General features: G+C 39.4%; 1 protein-coding gene across 1 annotated transcript; it reads right to left on the reverse strand.

Annotated features, from left to right (window-relative positions):
* Window positions 1-5,118: 5,118 nt before the first annotated feature.
* On the reverse strand, window positions 5,119-6,074 carry LOC149022609 (expansin-A4-like). Its single transcript, XM_089147308.1, has 2 exons — window positions 5,933-6,074; window positions 5,119-5,738 (listed from the first exon to the last, which is right to left on the reverse strand). Exons 1-2 carry the CDS (start codon window positions 6,072-6,074, stop codon window positions 5,119-5,121), a joined length of 762 nt encoding a protein of 253 aa, XP_089003434.1.
* Between the last annotated feature and the right edge of the window lie 14,850 nt (window positions 6,075-20,924).

The raw sequence follows: 20,924 nt of genomic DNA on the forward strand, positions 1-20,924 counted from the left end.
TAATAATAAATGCAAGTAAAGACAATCATGAGCAAGAATAAGTTAAATAATTAAATAAAAGGATTACAGGAGTCCAAATAAATAATCAAGGAAATAATAAATGATAATAAAGAATATGAGTTCAGCGGAAGCAATTCAAAATGTTTAAATAAGTTTCTTTCCAGTTTCTTTCTCTAAAGCTAAAACATAGACTCAAGTTTAACAAGGTGAGGGGTCCTCCAATTCTTCTCCAGACGATGGCCAAACTGCCTGACAACTTGTCTCCTACACCCATCAATGGGTGCTATAAGCGCACTCCATGCACTCGCAGGAGCTCCCACACAGGCTATCTCCATTTTCCATTGCCGGTGCCACATCTTCTTCATACGAGAAGGCTCCTTAATGGGAAACTAATCCATCTTCCGGAGTATATCCTCCATTTGTACAGGCTAATAAAACATAGACAAATAAAGGAATGAGTTCTAGAGAACTCAGTTAGAACAAACAATGATTCCCTCCATATGTCAAACCATCAGGAATGCATATATGATAAGTATGAATGCAATGTATGAATACCGCTAAGATCTAACTATGCAAGTCTCTAACAATTGACATGCTTTAAGATATAACACTAGCCCTCCTCTGGGTAGGTCTAGTCACTCTGATCCGGCAAGGACTGATTACGTCTGTAGGGATCCTAGGTAAAATGGAAAGTCCACACCTGGCTCTCAAACCATGGCTGGGGTTAGCTCAACACTCTCTCACCACGACCATTAACATGAGTACTGGCGCATGTCGTGGTTTCTAATCCAATGCAAGTCATAATGGTAACATACTACATGAAGTCCAGATACATCCCCTATGGTACTAACCAACTCGATTCAGTATCCTTCGCAACCTAGGAATGAGAACCCTTACGGACTGGTTACCATTATTGGACTCAATTCCATGACCCTATGGTCATCCACATATTGTTGGGGCGGAATGCTCTCATGACTCCTCACGACACCCGGTCCGCTCCTTGGACGTCCATGAGCCCAACCCTAACATATGCAATCCTACTATTTGTATGACCAGCAGTGGACCATAGTCACATCACTGTCGTCACGGGTCATCTGGCTTCAATTCCCCTACCGAAAGGGTAGTAGCATGTGGGTACCTAGCCATGCAACTCTAGACTCTACCAAGGTATGTCATCCAGTAGTTATGACAGTGCTGAAGACATGAGCAAGCATGTGTCCCATACCACACCCTCTTGATATTTCAAGCCAAGATATCCCAATGGAATACCAGCAAGCATATGATAAGATCAGCATGTTAAACAAGGTTACAGCAGTATATGAAATGAAAGAACAATAATGACAGACATTGGACTAGCTTGTTCAAGTCATTACATAAAGATAGGATTGTATGTCCTTACCTGTGAATAAGTAGAATTCCTCTGGATTGCAAACCAGGAACAATTATAAGACTTTTATTGGAAACAGAGGACACCTATAAACATGGTTACAATAATATGTAAATGGAATGAAACAAATCGGCTCAAATCCAGAAGTCACTTGGTCATTGGAAACCAGCCAATCGCTTGGGCCGGTCGCTTGGTCTGAGCGACCGCCACTAGTGACCGCCCCAAAAACAGTTTGTTTCAATCCGAAACTCAGATTTTTGATCATCCGATTTTAATCCGAATTTTTAATGATCATAGTCCGAATTTCAAATCTAACCCTCCTACAACAAAGGGAAATACAAAACCTAACAATTGACATCAATTTGGTTACTCAGAATCTTCTGCTTGATTAGATTAGCCCTTTTCATGAAAGTAGGGTTTCTTTTTCGGATCTGATCTCACCAAGATCATTTAAAAGGTAGGCACTATAATAGAAGGATCATGAACAACAAAAGAGGAAAACTAATCTACTTTAATCATAGATAAAGGTAGAGTATGAGTGAACAGGGAATCACTTACCTCAACCAGATATGCTAGATAAGACAATAGAAGCTTCTGGAACACTAACAACCCTTCAGATCACCTTCCAGCATGTCTCCGCAGCCGCCTAACCACTAAAAACAGCAATCCCAAATATAATATTCGTAAAATATACGAGGGTTGCTATTTATAGAAGTTTGGGGTAAAATAGGGCAAAACCCCGCAACCAGGACCAGGCGGTCGCTTGGTCTAATCAACCACCACTAGCAACCGCCCCTAGTATATTGCTATACAAGGGTGCTTTGCTCAGGGGGTTGAAGTTCAAGTACAACCTAACCCTAATGAACACATGGGGGAGGTCTTACCTTCATTTCGAACATCTCTAGACATCACTTGCCTTCCAGAAGTCCAACTACCAAACAAGGCAGGCTCTTCAACAAGAGAATTCAGATCCATGGGTTCAGGGTATGGATCATGGACTTCTATCTGGACACTCCACAAATTTACCGGACTAGACCTTCGGGTTCTCAGACCTGCAATACAGATCCCGGATTAGAAATACGGGGGTTGTTACACTAACAATGTAGGTTCTCCTAGAAAAATGGATGTAACCACACTCAAATGGAACTTTGAGGGTAGGATAGTTTTTGGAAAGATCAATGGAGGGGGTAAGCCCCATTTTTGAAGAAAAGCGAAAAAACAGTAAATGAGTCTCCAACTATTTGGAGCAAGTTGGTAGGGACAAATGTGATAGTAATCAAGCAAACATTTAACTATGGGAGTCAGAGGGACTCTAAATCTAGATTCATGATGACTAAGGTGAACAGCAATGACTCCACGATCAGAAGGTCCTGGAGCCCAAATTCTAGCTTCAGGGGGAAAGTAATAATCTTGCAAATAAGAAGACAACTTGGATTTCTTAACCTTGGAGGGATACCATTTGGCCCGACATACTTTGGATTCTTCTTCTCCTTAGTGATGTCCAAAGGTTGATAAGGAACTATTACTTCATCATTAGCATGAGGAGCAGGCTTCCAGTCTAATGAGTTTGATTAGAGGGAAGAACACTAAGGGTTTTCTCTTGACCAACATCCAAAGGAACTGTTGCTTGACCAGAAGTGCTTGAACTGAAGGATTGATAGAATGATCCATGAAAGATGACAAAAGAAGCGAACAAAGTTTCGAATGACATTTAGGGAAGACAATGAAATAAGTTGCAGACAACTGAAAAGATTAAGATAGTTTTAAAGGAAGATAATGGAGGAAGAGAGATGACGGAGAGAAAATAAATATATAAGTGAAGTGATGTGATTGGAAACTCTTGAAATTTGGAGGGAAGATATGTGATGATTCAGATCAACGACTGTAACTATTCAGAATCGATGTCTGAAATTAATCATTTAATTGGGGAACAATGCAACTGGACCCGTGGATGGCATAGGGAAGTTAAGAAAAACATTGGAATCGTGTGATTGAGAATAAGTAACATTTGTAATCGTGCGTCAGAGGGAGGATAACAACGTCTGAAAAACCCAAAGGTTGCATTTATAAAGGGATGAAAAAGCTGACGGACAAAGATTTTCAGCTGATTCTCAAAATGGTTTGGGGGCTGAGTACAATTGTTTGATGATTACAGTGGCTGACTACTTTCCCAAGAAGATTAAAAACCCATTTCCTAACGAAGGTCAGATCGTAAATCAACTTTTGGATTTATGATGATTTGGAAATCCAAAATTATAGTTTCAAAAATTAATTTCGATGGTGATTGGAAGTTCAAACGTTGATGAGTCAAAACTTTGCCATGTGGAGGATAAGATCAAAATCAACATCATGGGTCAATAGTTAAAAAGAAGGCAGTTAACTTCAAAAACTAGATACAAAAGGAACGACTTTGATTGAATTGAGTATCCATTGATTGATCTCTCTAGTTGCGTTGAATTGGACGATAGCTAATGAACTCCCAAGATCAAATGATGAGATTAGGATTCTGATGAGCTCTACGAAGCTATAGATTCATCTCAGAATCTCTGATGAACTCATTTGATTGAAGGATGAGCTCGGAAGTTTCTGATGAGCTCCACAAGTTGGCAGATGAGCTCAGAATTCTGATGAGCTCTACGAAGCTATAGATTGATCTCAGAATTGCTGATGAACTCTCTCAACTGAAGGATGAACTCAGCATTCAAATAATCCCTCATAACTGGAGATGAGCTCAAGTACTGAAGAATTGTCACACCCTATGTCAGACCAAGAAACGAATCAAGGAAGACTAAACAAAGAAACAATTCAGCTGATCAGAGGAAATGCTTAAACCTCCTGATCAGAGTTTCAATTTGATTTCAACCTGATCAACAAGCTTGGGGGCTCGTGTTATGAATAAATTAACTTCGGTTCACACTTGTCCAACCTTATTCAACAAGAGTCACAAGTTATATTATGGGTCCGCCCTAAAATTAGACAGGGATCAAATCATAACCATCCAATCCAATCTCATCATCTGACGGTTATCAACAATGGAGAGTAGCGCGGGAAATCTATAAATAGGGACAAAGCACACGCAGAAGGTAACACATTCAAAATCTCAAGAACACTCACACTCTTCCCGCTATTTTTCCATTAAAGCTCTTCGAAAGCTCTGATTGAGCTCTGAAGCTTTCTCTTCAGATCAGTTACTAACTAGATAATTGGAGACGGAATGCCGATCCAGCTGATCGGGTCCGTTTCTAATAGATTTACTTGTTTTACAAGAAGAGTGAGTTCAGACTAGATCGATCAAGATCTGAGTGATTGGTGTAAGATTCTCGGTTCACAGATACAAGCGAAATCTGCACCAACATCACGCCTTAACTATATCAGTGGGGTTTCACTCCTAATCCCAAAAATATTCAAATCCAACACAGCCTTTTCCATCCAAAACTTCTCATTTGTCATGATTTAGATCAGCCAAAATAGTCAGATTCACAATAAAATAGAGTAAAAGTTTTTCACAAAAAAAAACAAGAAAAGAGAGAGACTAAAATTCTATCACCTGTGGAATCAAGAGGAGTTTTAAGGTCTTATGCCCTTTCGATATTCAAAGACAAGAGCACACTTGAAAATGGAGTGTGTTATGTACTAACAACTCACCCAAATTGCAATTTATTCATCACTGAAACTAGATTTCCAGTTTCAAAATATAAAGAAATATCATTTCAAAAACCCCTCATTTGATTTCAGAACTGCTTGCCCTCAAAGGTTTGCCCAAATTGCCAATTCGCTGGTGCAACATTATCAGACTGCACCATCTTACCATCACTGGTAGTCACTTGGAATGACAAGGCTTTCCCTATCAGACTTCCAAACAATTGCCAGTTTCCGCCCCAGTTTCTCGTCATTTGTATCCAATCCGCACCAGAACCCTTAATCTTCACGTTCGTAACATCGCCGGCACCAGCAACATTATACACCAACACCAACATCCAGTATTGACTCCCCTTGGCATTTATCTCAAACTTTATACCTCCGGTTTTGACACACGGGACACGCCGATAGTAAACTGGAACAATGCCAGCCTTGTACTCAGCTATCTTGATAAACATGGGAATGGAGAGATCAAAATGCTTCAATGGAGGGTTGCACCAGTTCCCATCAGGCTTCGTATAGTTGGGAGGGCAAAAGTTGGTGGCAGTTACACGGACAGAGCCAGCTTTGCACCATGTTGATTTGGACTTATCACACATGATTTGATAACAAGCACCACAACTGAGGCCATCGTTGAAGAGAGCTGTGCTCAGAGCTGTATTTTCCTGGCCATATACTTGATCAAACTGATTGCCGTAGCCGCAAGCTCCTCCTGTTGCCAACATAACAGAAAAAATAAGGGTCTATTACTTCTAATTCTAAAATCGGTCACCAGACAAAAGGTTAAAATCTTGGAAATTTGGTTATCATTTTGCATGGAAGGTTAGGTGGTTGGGGTGGTTAAGATCCTCAAAGAAAAGAGAAAAATAAACCAGATAAGCTTCAAGTTTTCAACTTATGACTTACCCATGTCTTCAAGTCCGGTCATATCACCATAGCACGTAGCATGAGCAGCTTCAAACTTATCGCCTTCAGGCACAAAAGCGTTGAAACCTTCACTGATGACAACAAAAGCCATTGCTATAACCCACAACTTAGGCTGGGCCATCTCTCTCTCCCCAGTCTCTCTTTGAATTGGAAGTTAGGTTAAAATTCATGCTTAGATCCACAGGTATTTGTAAGTAAATGAGGTACTTAAACATTTATTGTGTCCATGTCCTAAAACATTTATTAATCATTTAATTTGTTAGATTATATACCATTTATATGTCCTTGAGTTATGGTAATAATTCATATTCCTCTTGGCAATTGATGGCAAAAGCAATTTATTGCTTGTATACTCATGCATCCAGCGAAGGGATCAATCATTTATTGATTTCCTCGCCGGGCTGGTGGCCGTTGAATGGGAGTTGAAATTCAACTCACAGACTTATCAGAGACCCTTCATTGTTAGGTCCCCGAAGGAACTCGGGGGAGAAGATTGATTTTTTTTCTTATGTAAAGCTCTGTTGTAGGTTATTTATTTAATATAATATATATTCACGCATTGCACTAAAAAGCCTAAGCCTAATCAGCTGAGGAGTTTATCCAAGATGATGTCAACGAAAACCATAGAGATGCAACTAGGCTGTCTGGATATTGGTTGTATTCTTGCTTTGTTTCTATTTATAACTTTTGGAGTTAATTTACATCAAAATACTTTGGATTTGAAAACTAAATAAAAATGGTTAAGAATATTACTTGCCATCTAAATACTTCGGGATATATTTTTTTTGTAGATACAAATAGAAAAGGAAAAGAAAATTGCTTTACATCAGAATCTTTTGGATTATGCTTTTTTTCTAAATATAGTGCTTGGAATGGGAAAGTAAACAAAATGGTTAGAAATATTTGTTTTTTTTTTTGAGTAAATATTAATATATTTACCTTGTTTTCTAATTATACCGATCCTTTTGACTTCTTTTTCCTTTTGCAATCTTTCTTTTTTTGGAACTGAAAAGTTATATATTATTGGTAATTTTAAGGTGGGTGATTTCCTGTAGGAGAAATGGGGCAATGGTGCTCGGCAGGAGAAGAGGTAAGGGAGTCAATTGCGTACAGAAACTGTTTAACCATACCAAGCTGCACCGTCTAAAACTGCAACGTACCGTACCGTTCAAAATTCGAAACCGAATTTCTTCATTACAGTTATGGTTTAGGTATTCATACCGTTGATATGTACCGAAACCGTGCCGAATTGGTATGGTACCAAAATTAAGTAATATAAATGTAATTTTACAATTAAAACACTTTACCTTTATCATATCCTTAATTCATTTTTTAGTTTTTCTTTTCGTCCTTCACTCATCTTCTTAGATTTACTTGCTTTGTCTCTGTTAATATCAAATTCTATCGATTGTTTGATCCTAATGAATCTTAATGAACTAATAACAAAAGTGTTATGGGGTTTGTTCATACTAAAATTGTACCGCATTAGATACCGTGTTTAAACCTTTTTCCCGCACCGATTTAATACCGAAACCGTACCGAACCATTTTTGCAAATACCAGAACTATATTGTATCGTGTAAATTCGATACGGTACAGTTCTGGTTTTTGGTAATTAAAGTTGGTATCGTACTGAAACCATACCAATTGACATCCTTAGGAAGAGGGTGTGGTGGTTTCTGGTAAGGTGTAAAAAGAAGATGGGTGAAGGGGATGAAAGGGAAATCCCTTCACACATCTAAAGGTTGAACATGGGATGAGACACAAGGATAGTTTAGTAAATTAATATTAGGAGAATATTGTGCTCATTTCATTTTGTGACTTAACTAATTAAGCACTAACTGGACCGTTTGGGCTAGATGTAATTTTTTTTTGGTTTACAACTTACAAGTAATTTAAGCCACTTAAGGGAGCCCACAAAACTTTTGGCCCAACTTAAGTGGGGAAAATGTAAAAAATTCAAAATAAAACCCACCAAAAAACCACTCTAGGTTAACTTGAGTGACCAGTATGGGTTATTAGCAAACATACACAAATCCAAGAGATGTCCACAATAGCTAGCGGGCTAGCTATCAGTTTCTTTAATGTTGATTTAGTCATTTAGATCATGCATGGCCTTTACTTAGCTACGAATCTATTTCCTATTTGAGTTCTTGCACTAGGGGAATTATTGCAATTTTGTCCCGGAAAGATTGGAGCCTAAACTAAACCAAAGTAATTCGGATTAAGGGGCTCGACCTTGCGAGGATGTCAAGGATCCAAAACCGAGGCCCAAGCCTTGGTCACAAGTGCTAGGTGCCCATTCAACCAAGCTCCAGCCATCTTTGCTTAGATGAGAGAATGATGTGTATGGAAACTGCTTGATCGACGAAAGCTTGCAAAACAAAGTTAGATGAAGGCCAACCATGGTGATTAGAAGCTGCCTCCAACAGTCAAGTCAGAAGCTGCAACACTCAATGGGCTTTGCGAATACATAGAGCGAGATACTAAATCACATGGAATAAGAATGAATCAGTTACCTTTTCTCAAGCCAGGGGTTGGGTTTTTATAGGTCAAACCTTCTTCTACTGATCGTTGGATCTAATAAGGCAGCTTTACTTTGTGTAGTCCATTCTAGGTTTAGAGATAGGTCAATTCTTTGAATACCAAAGGATTCTACTTATTAGCGAGCGTCTATATGGAGATATTTATACTTCTTTTCACATATGAAAATATGAAATTTAGACTCATGTGACAATCCAAGGCCCGGAAAGGATCACTAATGAAATACCGCATTTAGAAGCCCATTTACTATGAAATTTAGACAGAAATGGAATTGTGATGCTGGGACCTTCTGTAGTGGAATGGGAATTACTTCCCTTTTTGTCTCCCCAATCAACTGCCACACCAATGTCAGGAGGAGTAGACCTGTCAGAACAGCCAGATCTCTACTAGCCATGTGTCAACCTTAGAGGAGATCCGAGGCACGCTGGATATTCCAATCATCAAGAGGAGTTAGGTTTAGCTATAAATACCCTTTACCTACCGGTGTTTTTGCTAATGGGCATTCACTCCATTACTTACTATTCATTTTAGCACAGTAGTCTTTAGTTTCCAACCTAGGGTAATGTTGTTCCTAAATTTGACTTGACCTGTAGAGATGGCTGATTGACCCTCAAGTTAGGCCACACTTTTCTTCTTTGTGAATAGGTTTTAGTGCCAACTAGTGGAATCAACCATAATTCACTCAAAGGGGTCAGAATCTGGTGCAACATTTCGTGCCAGTTGTGGGAAATGAGCATGTCATAACCAGCCTTTTCCCTGTCTCAATATTCTCTCTTGTTTACTATTCTTTTTCTTGTCAAGTCATGACTGGAGGAATTTTTGTTGGATTTTGTTTTAAAAAATATATAATATAATATAATATACTATTTAGATAAGTTTCAAAATCATTAAAACTCTATCTCCCTAGTTTTGTTTTTAGGACTCTTGTTTCTATAGGACTCTTCTGGATGTCTATTAGGTGATTTAGATTACCATATGCGTTTAGTCCCACATCGGATGGAGCTAATGATTATATGATTATATAATCGTATATAGCTCCTAAGTGGGGTGTATGCTGGTAGAGAGCTATGTGTGGATCACGCGTATGCAACAAGCTGGACCAAGTCGGGCGTGGTTGAGGTAGTGGTCCGTAGACCCTAGTCTAACCAAGCCATGGGGCACCTTAATATTATATAAATAATATTAAGTTGTCTATGATGGGACTAAAAAACCCGGCTTTGGGTTTTGCAGTAGAGAGGTGACTGATCATACAATCACAACTCTCTATAGATGACCTTACGTACATATGCAGCCCTCTGAAGGTGTCCATACGAGTCAGTAAAATAGAGGTTAAGCTCTGAACAAGAGGCCATTCCGTTTTTGGTGAAAAATAGAATTTCGAAAATCTAGTGTTAGAAAATTCCTTCTTTTGTTTTCTTCATTCGGTGCTGTGTATTACCTTCGGATCTCCTTTGCAAGTAGACTCCATTGGAGTGCTGCCTTCGGATCTAAGAGTTGTTGTATCTTGGAGGTAAGAACGTCAAGGTCAAACCCAGCAGCATAAAGGGGGCGTTCAAATACCTTAAGGAAAAGTACAGATCGTACACCTCAACTCACCCTGTGAAAGTTCGTGCTGTTTTCCTTTCGTTCATTCTACTACATTCGGGTAAGTGATACTGACATAAAGATTTCGTTATATATTTATTTCTTTTTTATTCTGTTATTGGTCTGTCTGTACTGTGCCTCTGGTCTTCTGGTTCTAACAATTTTTGATGTTCCACAGAGCTCATGCTTCGGCAATGTGGGGGTGGTGTTAACACAAGATCAAAAAACAATGACAGACAGAAGGACCACCTTCCTCCAAGAGATCCTTTCCATATTCACCAACATGTGAAGACCATGTGATCAATAATAGGGCCCACTTAGAATGAGCCCTACAAATCCAAGATCCTTTCCTTGCCAATCTTACTTGTGATAGACATCTCCAGCCTATGCAGAAACAATTGCTGGAGATGGATAGCTTCCTACGCATAGTGGCATTGTAAATTGGGCGAACAACTTTGTAGAACTCAAATACACCTCCTTTCATTGGTTTTCTTGGGATGAAGGTCCCTTTCCCTCAACACATTGATGAAAGAGGAAGATGCTAGGCATCGGGACCAAAACTGGCATAACAATGATTGTAGTTATGTGTTTGAATGACTCGATCGATGGATCGAGGGCTAGAATTGAGCCCCAAGTAGGGCTTCTGAGTTGTCCCTCCAATCTAAAAGGCTAAAAAGGGATGATGTGGAACCTAGCAAGAGAAGCAGGGACAATTGGCGTAGAGTGAGAAGTAAGAAAATAACAGCTTGAGACTTGCAAGAGTTTAAGGGTGAAAGCTTTGGACATAGCCCCCGAAGGCTTCCTAACTGAGAAGATACCCAACTCAACAAGAGATTGGATACACAATACAATCGATGATAGATTGAAGCATCTAGGAGAAAGGGGTCCCAAGGATATATACTCCATCCTAAATCAGCACCCCTTTGCGCTCGAAATCATGGATGTACCTCTATCCCTCAGCTTTAAGATCTCGACTTTCTCCATGTTCAATCGAAGTACATATCCACTCCACCATCTTAGCCACTTCACTTCTATGATGACTATCGTCTATAGTGGAGACGCCATATGATGTCATGCCTTCCTGGCCTTGTTGAAGGGGTCAACCACTTGGTTCTCCTACCTGAGACTTGCCTCCATCGAAAATTTCAAATAAATGGAGAGAACCTTTATCACCCGATTTCAGAGTGGCATCAAGAAAGAGAAAATGGAAGATATTCATTTGGCTCTAGGGTCATAATGAGTCCATCCAAGATTTCATCACTTGCTTCAATAAAGTAACTATCTAGATAAAGGATCTAGATGATAAGGTGTCTTTCACAATACTGAAGAGAGCCATCACTAGTAAGAGAATCATTGCCTCCCTTGTCGAGAAGCATCTAGACAACCTCGCTGAGTTCCTAGGCTGTTGTTACTGGATTGCCACTATTGAGGAGGTGTCGAGGCTAATCGAAGTGACTTTGAGGACAAGAAAGGAACAGAAAAATCATCCAAGAGTTAGAAGGATGAAAGGATGAGAGCTTGGGCCATTCCTATGGAAGGAGGGACCAACAAAAAAGATCTAGCTATAAAGCAAAACGAGTTGAGGAGGATGATGATCCAGATGTCACATCTCCCCAGCTGGTACCCTAATTGTAATACCCAGAGGTGTAATCCATTGCCTCGAAGATCAAGTCTCAACATTCATCCTCCCACGTAGCACAATAGTATAATCATGAGCAAGAAATAATCATTGTATTAATGTAATTAAAAGAATAAATAATGAATGGATCTCAAATGAGTATCAAAGTGTGAAAAAAATGATACCAATATAATTAGAGTAAAAGAGTATGCAGAAATAAACTCTAATAGTCAAACGTGGAAGAATAGTCAACTAAAGTATTACATCAAAAATAATTTAGGAAGACTATTAGACTAATCTATACCTCTAATGGTTCTTTTTCTTCTTCAATTCTACTTCTTCTCGGTGGGCTTGTGTTCTTGCAGCTTGGGATCCACATCAAGCTCATACTCCCATTTGCAAGTAAGGCGATGTCTATCATTGTTGATGAGTGCTGTGATAGTATTCCGTACTAGCACTTGAGTCATACCACGAGTCATTATCATCTCCCACTGCTTCCTCAGCTACATACTATAGGGAAGGATCCTCTGAACAAAAGCTCGAAATCTCTTCCTTTCTTACATAGTCATGTAAACAAGACATTGTCCCCAAAGGGTGAGCTCAAAAGAACTCAGGAAGTAGTTCAAATACAGATAACAATTACAAACACATTCAAAAACAAGGAATGAGGCCATATATAAGACAATGTGCAAGGATGCATCTAATTCTAACATATGCTAGTCTCTAGTGGTGTACACGGATTAAGATAGAACAACATACTCCTCTGGGCAGTCTCAGTCACTCTCCCTCACGACTCTTAAGCACGTCCTTTGGGTTCTCCGTGGTTGTTGGGTCAAGGCATCCATTTCAGTCTATCACCAGGGCTGGGTTTTAGGTCACCACTCAGTCACTGCACAATTGGTATGAGTACTGACACGTGTCAAGGTTATACCTAGCCCAATGCACGTCAACTACTAAGTCACATCAATCTTATGATCGAATACTTCCCTTCCTTGTCTCTCGCAATTAGTTCCAGTATCTTCCACCCTAGAGTCATCGTGTCCTATGGCTCCAACCAGCTTGGACTACAGACTCTTAACCCTATCCACATATAATAAACAGGAAGCTCTCATGTCCTCTCACAGGTTGTCTACCGGTCTTGAGCGCCCATGAGCCCAGACTTATTATAATGTGACCTTACCAATGAATGACCCCTACAATGTGATTACGTCCTCTCACGAATTGGATAGCAGTCTTGAGCGCCTACAATCCCCATTGTTGCCATGGGTCACTCGCCTCAATACCCACATCGATAGGGTGGGGATCTGACAGGGTTTCTGACCAAACACTTCTAGACAAATCCTAGGTGTGACATCCAATAATCATGGAAAGCACCAAGGGGCGTCATAGGAAAGTGTCCCATACCACCTCCACTGATGTCCCGAGATAGAAACACCCAATTGGCATTCCCCATTCCACAATCACATTGCAGTATGATTTCAAAATAACATCATATCATAATCCATTCACATTCTAGACATTCACATTCTTACAATTATGCATAGCATTATAACGAATATCATTTTGAAGTTATAGAGGCATACTTATCATGAATAAGTCCTAAAACAGTAATATAGATCATGCAATCAAAAATAGAGAGTAACTTATGTTATTTGTAAGTGAACGTCCTCACATTGTTGTTGACTTGAAACCTTCCAACAGTAGACCAAAAGGTAGGTTCAAACTTGCCAAATAAACCTTAATAATATGATGATTTAATGTTAGGAACAAACCCTAAAGGTTAAAAAATGAAACAAGGGCAAATCAAGGGATTTTGCTATCACTGTACCCTTTGGTCGCCTGGCTTGGTAGCCTGGGGCTGCCAAGGCTACTGTGTACAGACAATAAAACCTAGAATCGGTCAGAAACTCATTGCTTGGACTCCAAAACACTTTGAAATTAATTAGAAAACTTTGAAATAATCGTAGGACTCTATTTAATATGATTTACGCATCAATCATGGTCAAAGGAGTGAAAACTTAACGAGTCCTAATATAGCTTTCATCCGAAATCAAACCGCATATTCACGGATAGACTAGATGAATGGGGATTCACTCTAGGACTAAGAAAATAGTAACAAGGTTAAAACAACTTAGAATATGATCTAGCATTGATTGAAAATCAAACTAAACAAAGAGAATAACAATCATATAGATTCATGCTAGGCTTTTACCGAAATCACGCCGTGAAGTTCACGAAAGAACAAGAGTGAATGGAGATTCACTCTAGAACTAAGAGAATAGAAGAGTAGGTCATTATAGTAGTTTAAGACCTTTTTCAAAGTCTCTACAGTAGGTAGAATCACGAGAGAATGCTGAACTAGAAGGAAAAGAGTGATTGCTAATTTTGTAGAAGAAGAATCGCCGGTCAAAAAACTTCACGGATACTAGGAAATCTTCTGTGGCCTTGGAGAGAGAGATCTAGAATGCCGCTGACGTTCTTTGATAGCCTTATGACACAATGACATGAATTAGAAAAAAAATTGATTAAATAGTGCTTCGGAAACCTAATTTTCAAAAAGTGGCAATTATGTCACAGTATTGGTTGGTCGCCTGGGCTAGTGGCTTGGGCTACCAAGGCAGGCTTCCAACCTGAACCTTTTTGGTCAAAATCGTATTTTGGTCCTCAGAAAGCTCTATCTTCCCTCTTGGGTCCTTTTCCAAGTTATAGAAGGGTCTTACTTGTTTTTCCGGGACCTTCCACTTGTGTCATTACTGTTCTCTTGGTCCATCTACCAAGTTCGTCGTCATTCAAGTTAGATCTTCTTCTGAAATCCGACAAGGTTTTTATCTTGGCATCAACCCCATCTACTTCCATTGGTTCCAAATCAGATCCAATGGGTTCAATTTGAATGGCCCACAGTTGTCTTCTTCTTGCACTTCGGATTTTCGGACCTACAATATAGATTTCTAGGTTAGTGTTGTGGGGGATTTCACACTAGATTTCACCCCCTAAATAAATCCTAATCTTCCATCTTAATGCAGATCCAGAGGTCAGGATTGCTCAAGAATCTGGGAAGTTATATTCTTGACTAGAGAACTAGGCAGACATATCATAAGTATTGCCATTTTCATACAGATAAGGGTCATCACACCAATGATTGTAAGACCCTGAAAATTGAGATCAAGAAGCTGATTGCCAAGGGTCATCTTGGTAGGTATGTGGAGAAGGCGAATCAGCTACTAGATTAGTCTCTACCAAGAAGAAGAAGGAACTTCTTGACTGATAGAATGTATCTATCCTAGTAAGAAGTGGAGAAGTGGAGAAGTTAGAGAAGTCGAGCTTCATAAAACCAATTGAGTGCCCGACCAAGTTGGCAAATGTTTTCATCATAAAAAATAAAAATAAAAATAAAATAGAAAAAAAAAAAAAAATAAAGATCATGGCAAATTGAGGATGTGTACAGACGACATAGACATTAACAAGGTGTGCCTCAAGTATTATTACCCTACCATGCATCAACTTGTTGATCGATGCAACTGCTGGCACAAAGTACTGAGCTTCATATGAAGCACGAGAAGCTCACGCGTGAAGTCCACACCACCTTATAACTTACCGAGATAGCTACTACTACACAATAATGCCTTTTGGCCTGAAGAATGCCAGGACTACCTATTAGAGGGTGGAGTATGTAGGTTTTTATGGATGACATGCTAGTAAAGGGCGTGGCTTGAGAAGACCACTTGTCTAACTTGGTAGAAGTGTTCAATGTATTAAAAATCTATTAGATAAGGTTCAATCCCAAGAAATATGCCTCTAGGTTATCTTTTGAAAGTTCTTAGGTCTTATGATGTTACAGGGAGAATAGGAGCTAATCCAAGAAGATTAAAGCCCTCCTATAGATGTAGCCATCAAAGACGGTGAAGGAAGTGCAAAGTTTGACTGGTCGGGCTGCGGCTTTGAACAAATATAGTGCTACATCTGAAGACAAATGCCTCCTCCTCTTCAAGGCCCTAAGGATTATTTTAGTGGCTTGAGAAGTAATGAGTGCTAAGCAACATTTGAGGACTTGAAGAACAGATTAGGGTCCCTACCATTGTTGGCCAAGCTATTGACTAGAGATCAACTATCTTTGTACTTTACCACCTCGGCATCTACTATAAGCTCTATTATGTAAAGGGAAGAGGGGTTGGTTTAGCACTCCATTTATTATGCGAGCTGCACATTTCTAGATGCTGAAACCAAATACCCTAAGGTCGAGAAATAGGCCCTTGTCTTGATGATAGCAGGTAGGAAACTCCGGCCCTATTTCAGTCACACACAATCACTATTCTAACCAATATTCCATTGAAAAAAACCCTCAATTGACCAAACATACCTAGGAGGATGGTGACTTTGGCCATCGAGTTATGTGAGCATAAAGTGGATTTCAAGCTAAGGACAACAATCAAAGGTCAAGCCTTCGGAGGTTTCTTAGGGAATCCACCTTCCTTCCATTCGAAGATATGGACTTTGACCAGTAGTAGAATGAAAAATGGATATTCTTCAATGACGGGTTGAGCAAATGCATCGGGAACAAGAGCCAAAGTGTTATTAAAAAGGTCGAAGGCTTCACCATCAGTACGCCCTTTGGTTTGAGACCGAAGCCTCTAATAATGATGTGGAGCATAAAGCACTCATGGCAGGACTCTTGTTGGCAAGGTTATTCTGTTTGAGAAACTTGGAAGTACTCAACAACTCACCAATAGGGGTAAATCAGGTCCTTGGAGTGTATGAGGCCAAGGAAGAACGAGTGTTACAATTCTTGAAAAAGGTAAAAGAATGTCAACCGTATTTCGACAAACTAAAGGTGGTCCAAATCTCTAAGAAGGAGAATCAGATGGCTAATACCTTGGCAAGGTTAGCTTCAGTTGGGTACTCAATGTCCGAACTTGTAGTATTGTGAAATCCCCTAGAATCATAACTCGATAACCCATCATTTCACGTCCAAGAACCCAGTGCTGGTAGAAGGCAATTGTGGGTCATCTGAGTTGAGACCGTCGATTTGGGAGTTGAACCCATGGACATATATAATGAAGGATATGACTCAGTCAACTTAAATGACCTTGGGAGGAGAAATAAAACCAACTTGGATGGTTTAAGAAGGTGGTTTGGTACGCATGAAAATCAAGGTTGGAACACCCCCAATGCCCAAGTAAATGTTACCATTAAGTCAAGCAAGTTTAGGAGACTCTCAGCCAATGCTTGATGAAATCCGCTTTCAAATAAGATAGTTATAAGAGTGGTCTTCTGGAGGCGGTTGGTCTCGTTGGCTGACTCAACTTGTTGTGTGTTTGCACAACTGTCGTTGTAGGGCATACATGTTGGGGTAGTAATATCAAATATGAATTTATATTATTTGATACCTTGTTATTTATTTTAAATTACAATTATGATTATGATATGATGGGAATGGGAGGATAATGCATACATGTATACTCTACCCGGAGTTGTGGGTTCGCCCATTGCTCTTAGTACCTTGCACTTCATATAAATGTTATGTGCATATGCTTTAAGTGCCTGGATGCATGGTTAGAAACCCATATTATACCATCACCCTTTCGGTAGGGGTATTGAAGCCGAGTGACTCGGAACAACAGTGCTCCGCATGCTCAATAGCCTATTGGAGTAGGTGAGGGGACATGGGGTAGTTTGCCTATTATATGTGGATGAGTATAGGGTTAAGAGAAGCATAGTCTAAGTTGGTTGGTACCATAGGATGCCACCTTTCCTAGATAGGTAATGATATGGGACTAAGTTGGATTGGTGCCATAGAAAGGATATCTGAACCTAGCATAACAAGATGACATACATGACCTCTTTGCATTGGGCTAGGAAGGTTCTTAATGTGTGCCATGTCTCATGCTAATGGTAGTGGTGAGTGAGTGTGGCCATAATCCCTAGCCATTGTGGTTGATTAGACTATTATCCCCATACCTCGTCGTGACTCCCAGTTTTGTTGGTGTTATGTTTTAAAATTTGTTTACCTAGATAGAGAGTAGCATGGTTAGATTCATAAGAGCATACTCACATTTACATTGCATTTTTACATATCATTTGCAGTTCATAATTTTATACATGTGTTAAATCTATGGTATATGATGTTGTTGACTTCGTTAAGTTTGTTGGAACTCATCCAGTGTGGAAACTCTTTCCTTGAGATTATTTGATAGGTTATGAGGACTCTACCATTTTGAAGTATCCGGTGTTAACTGAGCCATATATAAAATACTAACAAATGTGGATGTGGAGGCCCATGTTGACTTGTGCCCCTGCATGGACTGCTCCAATGGAGTCTAGCCATTCCGAGAGCTTGAGAAGTTTGGTTCGTAATGCGATTTGCCTTAGTTGGGATTATTTATATTTTCTATATAGTTATTAGGTAGTACTACTAGTCATACACACTTTAAACCTTTCATTGTGATAACTCTTGTAGGCTTACACTGACTTTGACTTTGATTCTAATATTTTGGAAAACTGTAATAACATTATATTTGATACCTTTTAAATGCTTGCTCTTTTGATTATGCTATTGTCACATCCAACTAGCCGGTACCCTACCTGGCATACCCAAGTGTGTGATCCACGGCCCCGAAGATCAAGAATTGAGGTAATCAACCTCCCACATAGACAATAACATAATCATGAACATAAATAATCAATGTGCAAAATATAAATGAGAGATCCAAATAAGGAAGGAATAAAGTCATGTATCATCAGAGTACAAAAGGTAACAATAATGTGAAAATCATAGAGTAAAGTGAGGCGGAAATCTCACTCTACCAACAACGGAATAGTAGTTCAGAAAGAAAAGGAAAAGATATCAAAAACTAATCCCAATAACAAGTACAATGAGTAATTAAATCGTTCTCAATCTTATAGAGAACATCTCTATAAGTATAAACCCAAAAATGGCACAAGGGCGCTTCCACTCTATCTACAGACTAAGCATCGTATGCAGCATAACCACCCGCAAAATCTTCAATGTCATCATCGTAACCGCAATCACCTTCCTGGAGGTATGTCTCTTCTCCCTGCGCTTCTTCATATGAGCAGTCATGATACTTAGAGCCTGTAGAGAAATCTAACAATGCATAGCACAAAAGGAATGAGTTTCAAAAGAAACCCGATAAGGCAGTTAATCCATAATAACATAAATGACAGGATTTCAAAGCAAAGTAAGATGCAATGTAATATGAAACATATGATGCATTATGATTCTAACTCTATATATGCTGGTCTCTATTGGCAGACATGCTTTAAGTCATAGCACCGTACTTCTTTGGGAAGGTCTCATCACACAACACCGTTTGGTAGTGGGTCCAGCATCCCTCGGGACATTCCATGGCTGGGGTTTAGGTCACCGCTCTCTCACATCACCATTGGTCTAAGTACTAGTGCATGTCAAGGTTAAAGTCTAGCCAAATGCAAGTCTTCTACTTAGTTACATCAACTCAAATCCAGATACGTCCATTCCTCACCCTTGGGGATCCTTTCCGGTATCCTTCACACTAGATTCCTCATAGTCCCTGACTAAGGACTCATCAACCCTATTGGTTATCCACATATGGTAAATGGGAAGCTCTCATGTCCCCTCATGGGTTGGTTACCGGTCTTGAGCACCCATGAGCCCAAGTCTATCCATATGCAACCCTACCAATGAATGGCCCCCACAATGTGATTCCTGTCCTCTCACGGGTTGGTTACCGGTCTTGAGCACCCATGAATTCCCATTGCTACCACAGGTCATTCAGTCTCAATACCCCTCCAATTAGGGTCTGATATAACGGGACATCCTAGCCAAACACTACTAGACAGCCCTGGGTATGTCAACCAACAATTTAGGAAGGTGTCAAAGGGCATCTCCGGAAACATCCCATAATATTCCCGTAGGTGTCCAAGGACAGAAGTGTCAAAAGGATACCTCCCCTTTCCAAACCATACCTAATCATTCACAACCATGAATCAATCGATCACAAATATAGTAACTCCCCATATGGAAAGAAATCAATAACATGATCCAACATGTATATAATTGGCAAGTAAATCATATATGAACTAATTAGCATAAACAAATAATGCTACTGTAATTAGAGTAGTTGCTTCAGTAGTACATCAATATAGAAATCTATTTATGAAAATAAATCAGTGAGGTTCAAATATAGAAACATAATCAAGCAATCTATGTAATTAAGGAAATAACTATCCTTACCTTATATAACTTGAAGAGAATCTCTAAAGATCAAGTAGAATCTTCCCAAACTTGGCAAGAAAGTCCTAAACAAGTATATATATCATATTAGGAAAGAAACCTAGAAGGTAAGAGATCAAATCATCCAAAACGGACCAAATATGAGGTTACTGTCCTCATTGGTCGATTGATTGGTCTACTGACTCAGTCGACCAAGCAGTCGACCAACAGAATCAGTGAAAGACAAAATCATAGATTTTTTTATTCAAAATCCGAATTTTGTGATTCAAAAGGACACCAAACAAGAGGGAATATGTAGTGATAGTGTATTGATCTATAGAGGACTTCAAAACCCTAATGACATCAAGTCTTCAAGTCACAAAATAGGAAACAAAAACTTACCATAAGTAAGTCAATCAAGGTTCTTGGAGAAATCATGGCAAATTCATGGACGAGAAACTATGGAATGATGGATTACTAATCCGATAAAGAATTCATGAAAAGCATGCATAGATCTTCTAGAAAAACAGATCTAAGATTGAAGAACATTGAATCTAAAAAAGGAAAGAAGATGACTACATGGTTTCCTTCAAAAGCGAGTGATGATCTTGATGAAGATCATCCATCAAGCTTTAAATCCTTAGGAAAAGAGAGGAGATGAGTAGAGTGATGGTTGCAACAGAGATGCAACATCAATTCTACTGTTCTCAAACAGAAAAGGAAAAAAAAACTATAGAGAATCAAAGATAGAGAATAGAGGAGGATGATCACATACCTTTTGGTATTTTCTTAGAACCCCAAACTCCTCAGTCAGATCTTCTATATGTTTGGCCCAGACAAAGCTCTTTAATAGCATGTTGTCCACATAAACTTCCATATTCCTCCTGATTAGGTCTTTGAATAACTATTTATTGCTCTTTGACAAGTGGCCCCCTGGTTCTTTGCTCCAAATGGCATTACCTTCTAGTTTAGACTTTCTTTTTTGGTCACGAAAGCAGTATGTTTTTCATCCTCCGA

Source organism: Hakea prostrata, chromosome 3, assembly GCF_041222555.1.
Source record: "Hakea prostrata isolate BN-2017 chromosome 3, UWA_Hpros_2, whole genome shotgun sequence".
Lineage (NCBI taxonomy): Eukaryota > Viridiplantae > Streptophyta > Magnoliopsida > Proteales > Proteaceae > Hakea > Hakea prostrata.

What these genes read in the sequence shown, in the direction of transcription:
- LOC149022609 (XM_089147308.1), bottom strand. Translation starts at nt 6,074, where the DNA reads ATGGCCCAGCCTAAGTTGTGGGTTATAGCAATGGCTTTTGTTGTCATC. An exon ending in GACCGGACTTGAAGACATGG is followed by an intron (nt 5,739 to 5,932) that starts GTAAGTCATAAG and finishes TGTTGGCAACAG; the next exon opens with GAGGAGCTTGCGGCTACGGC.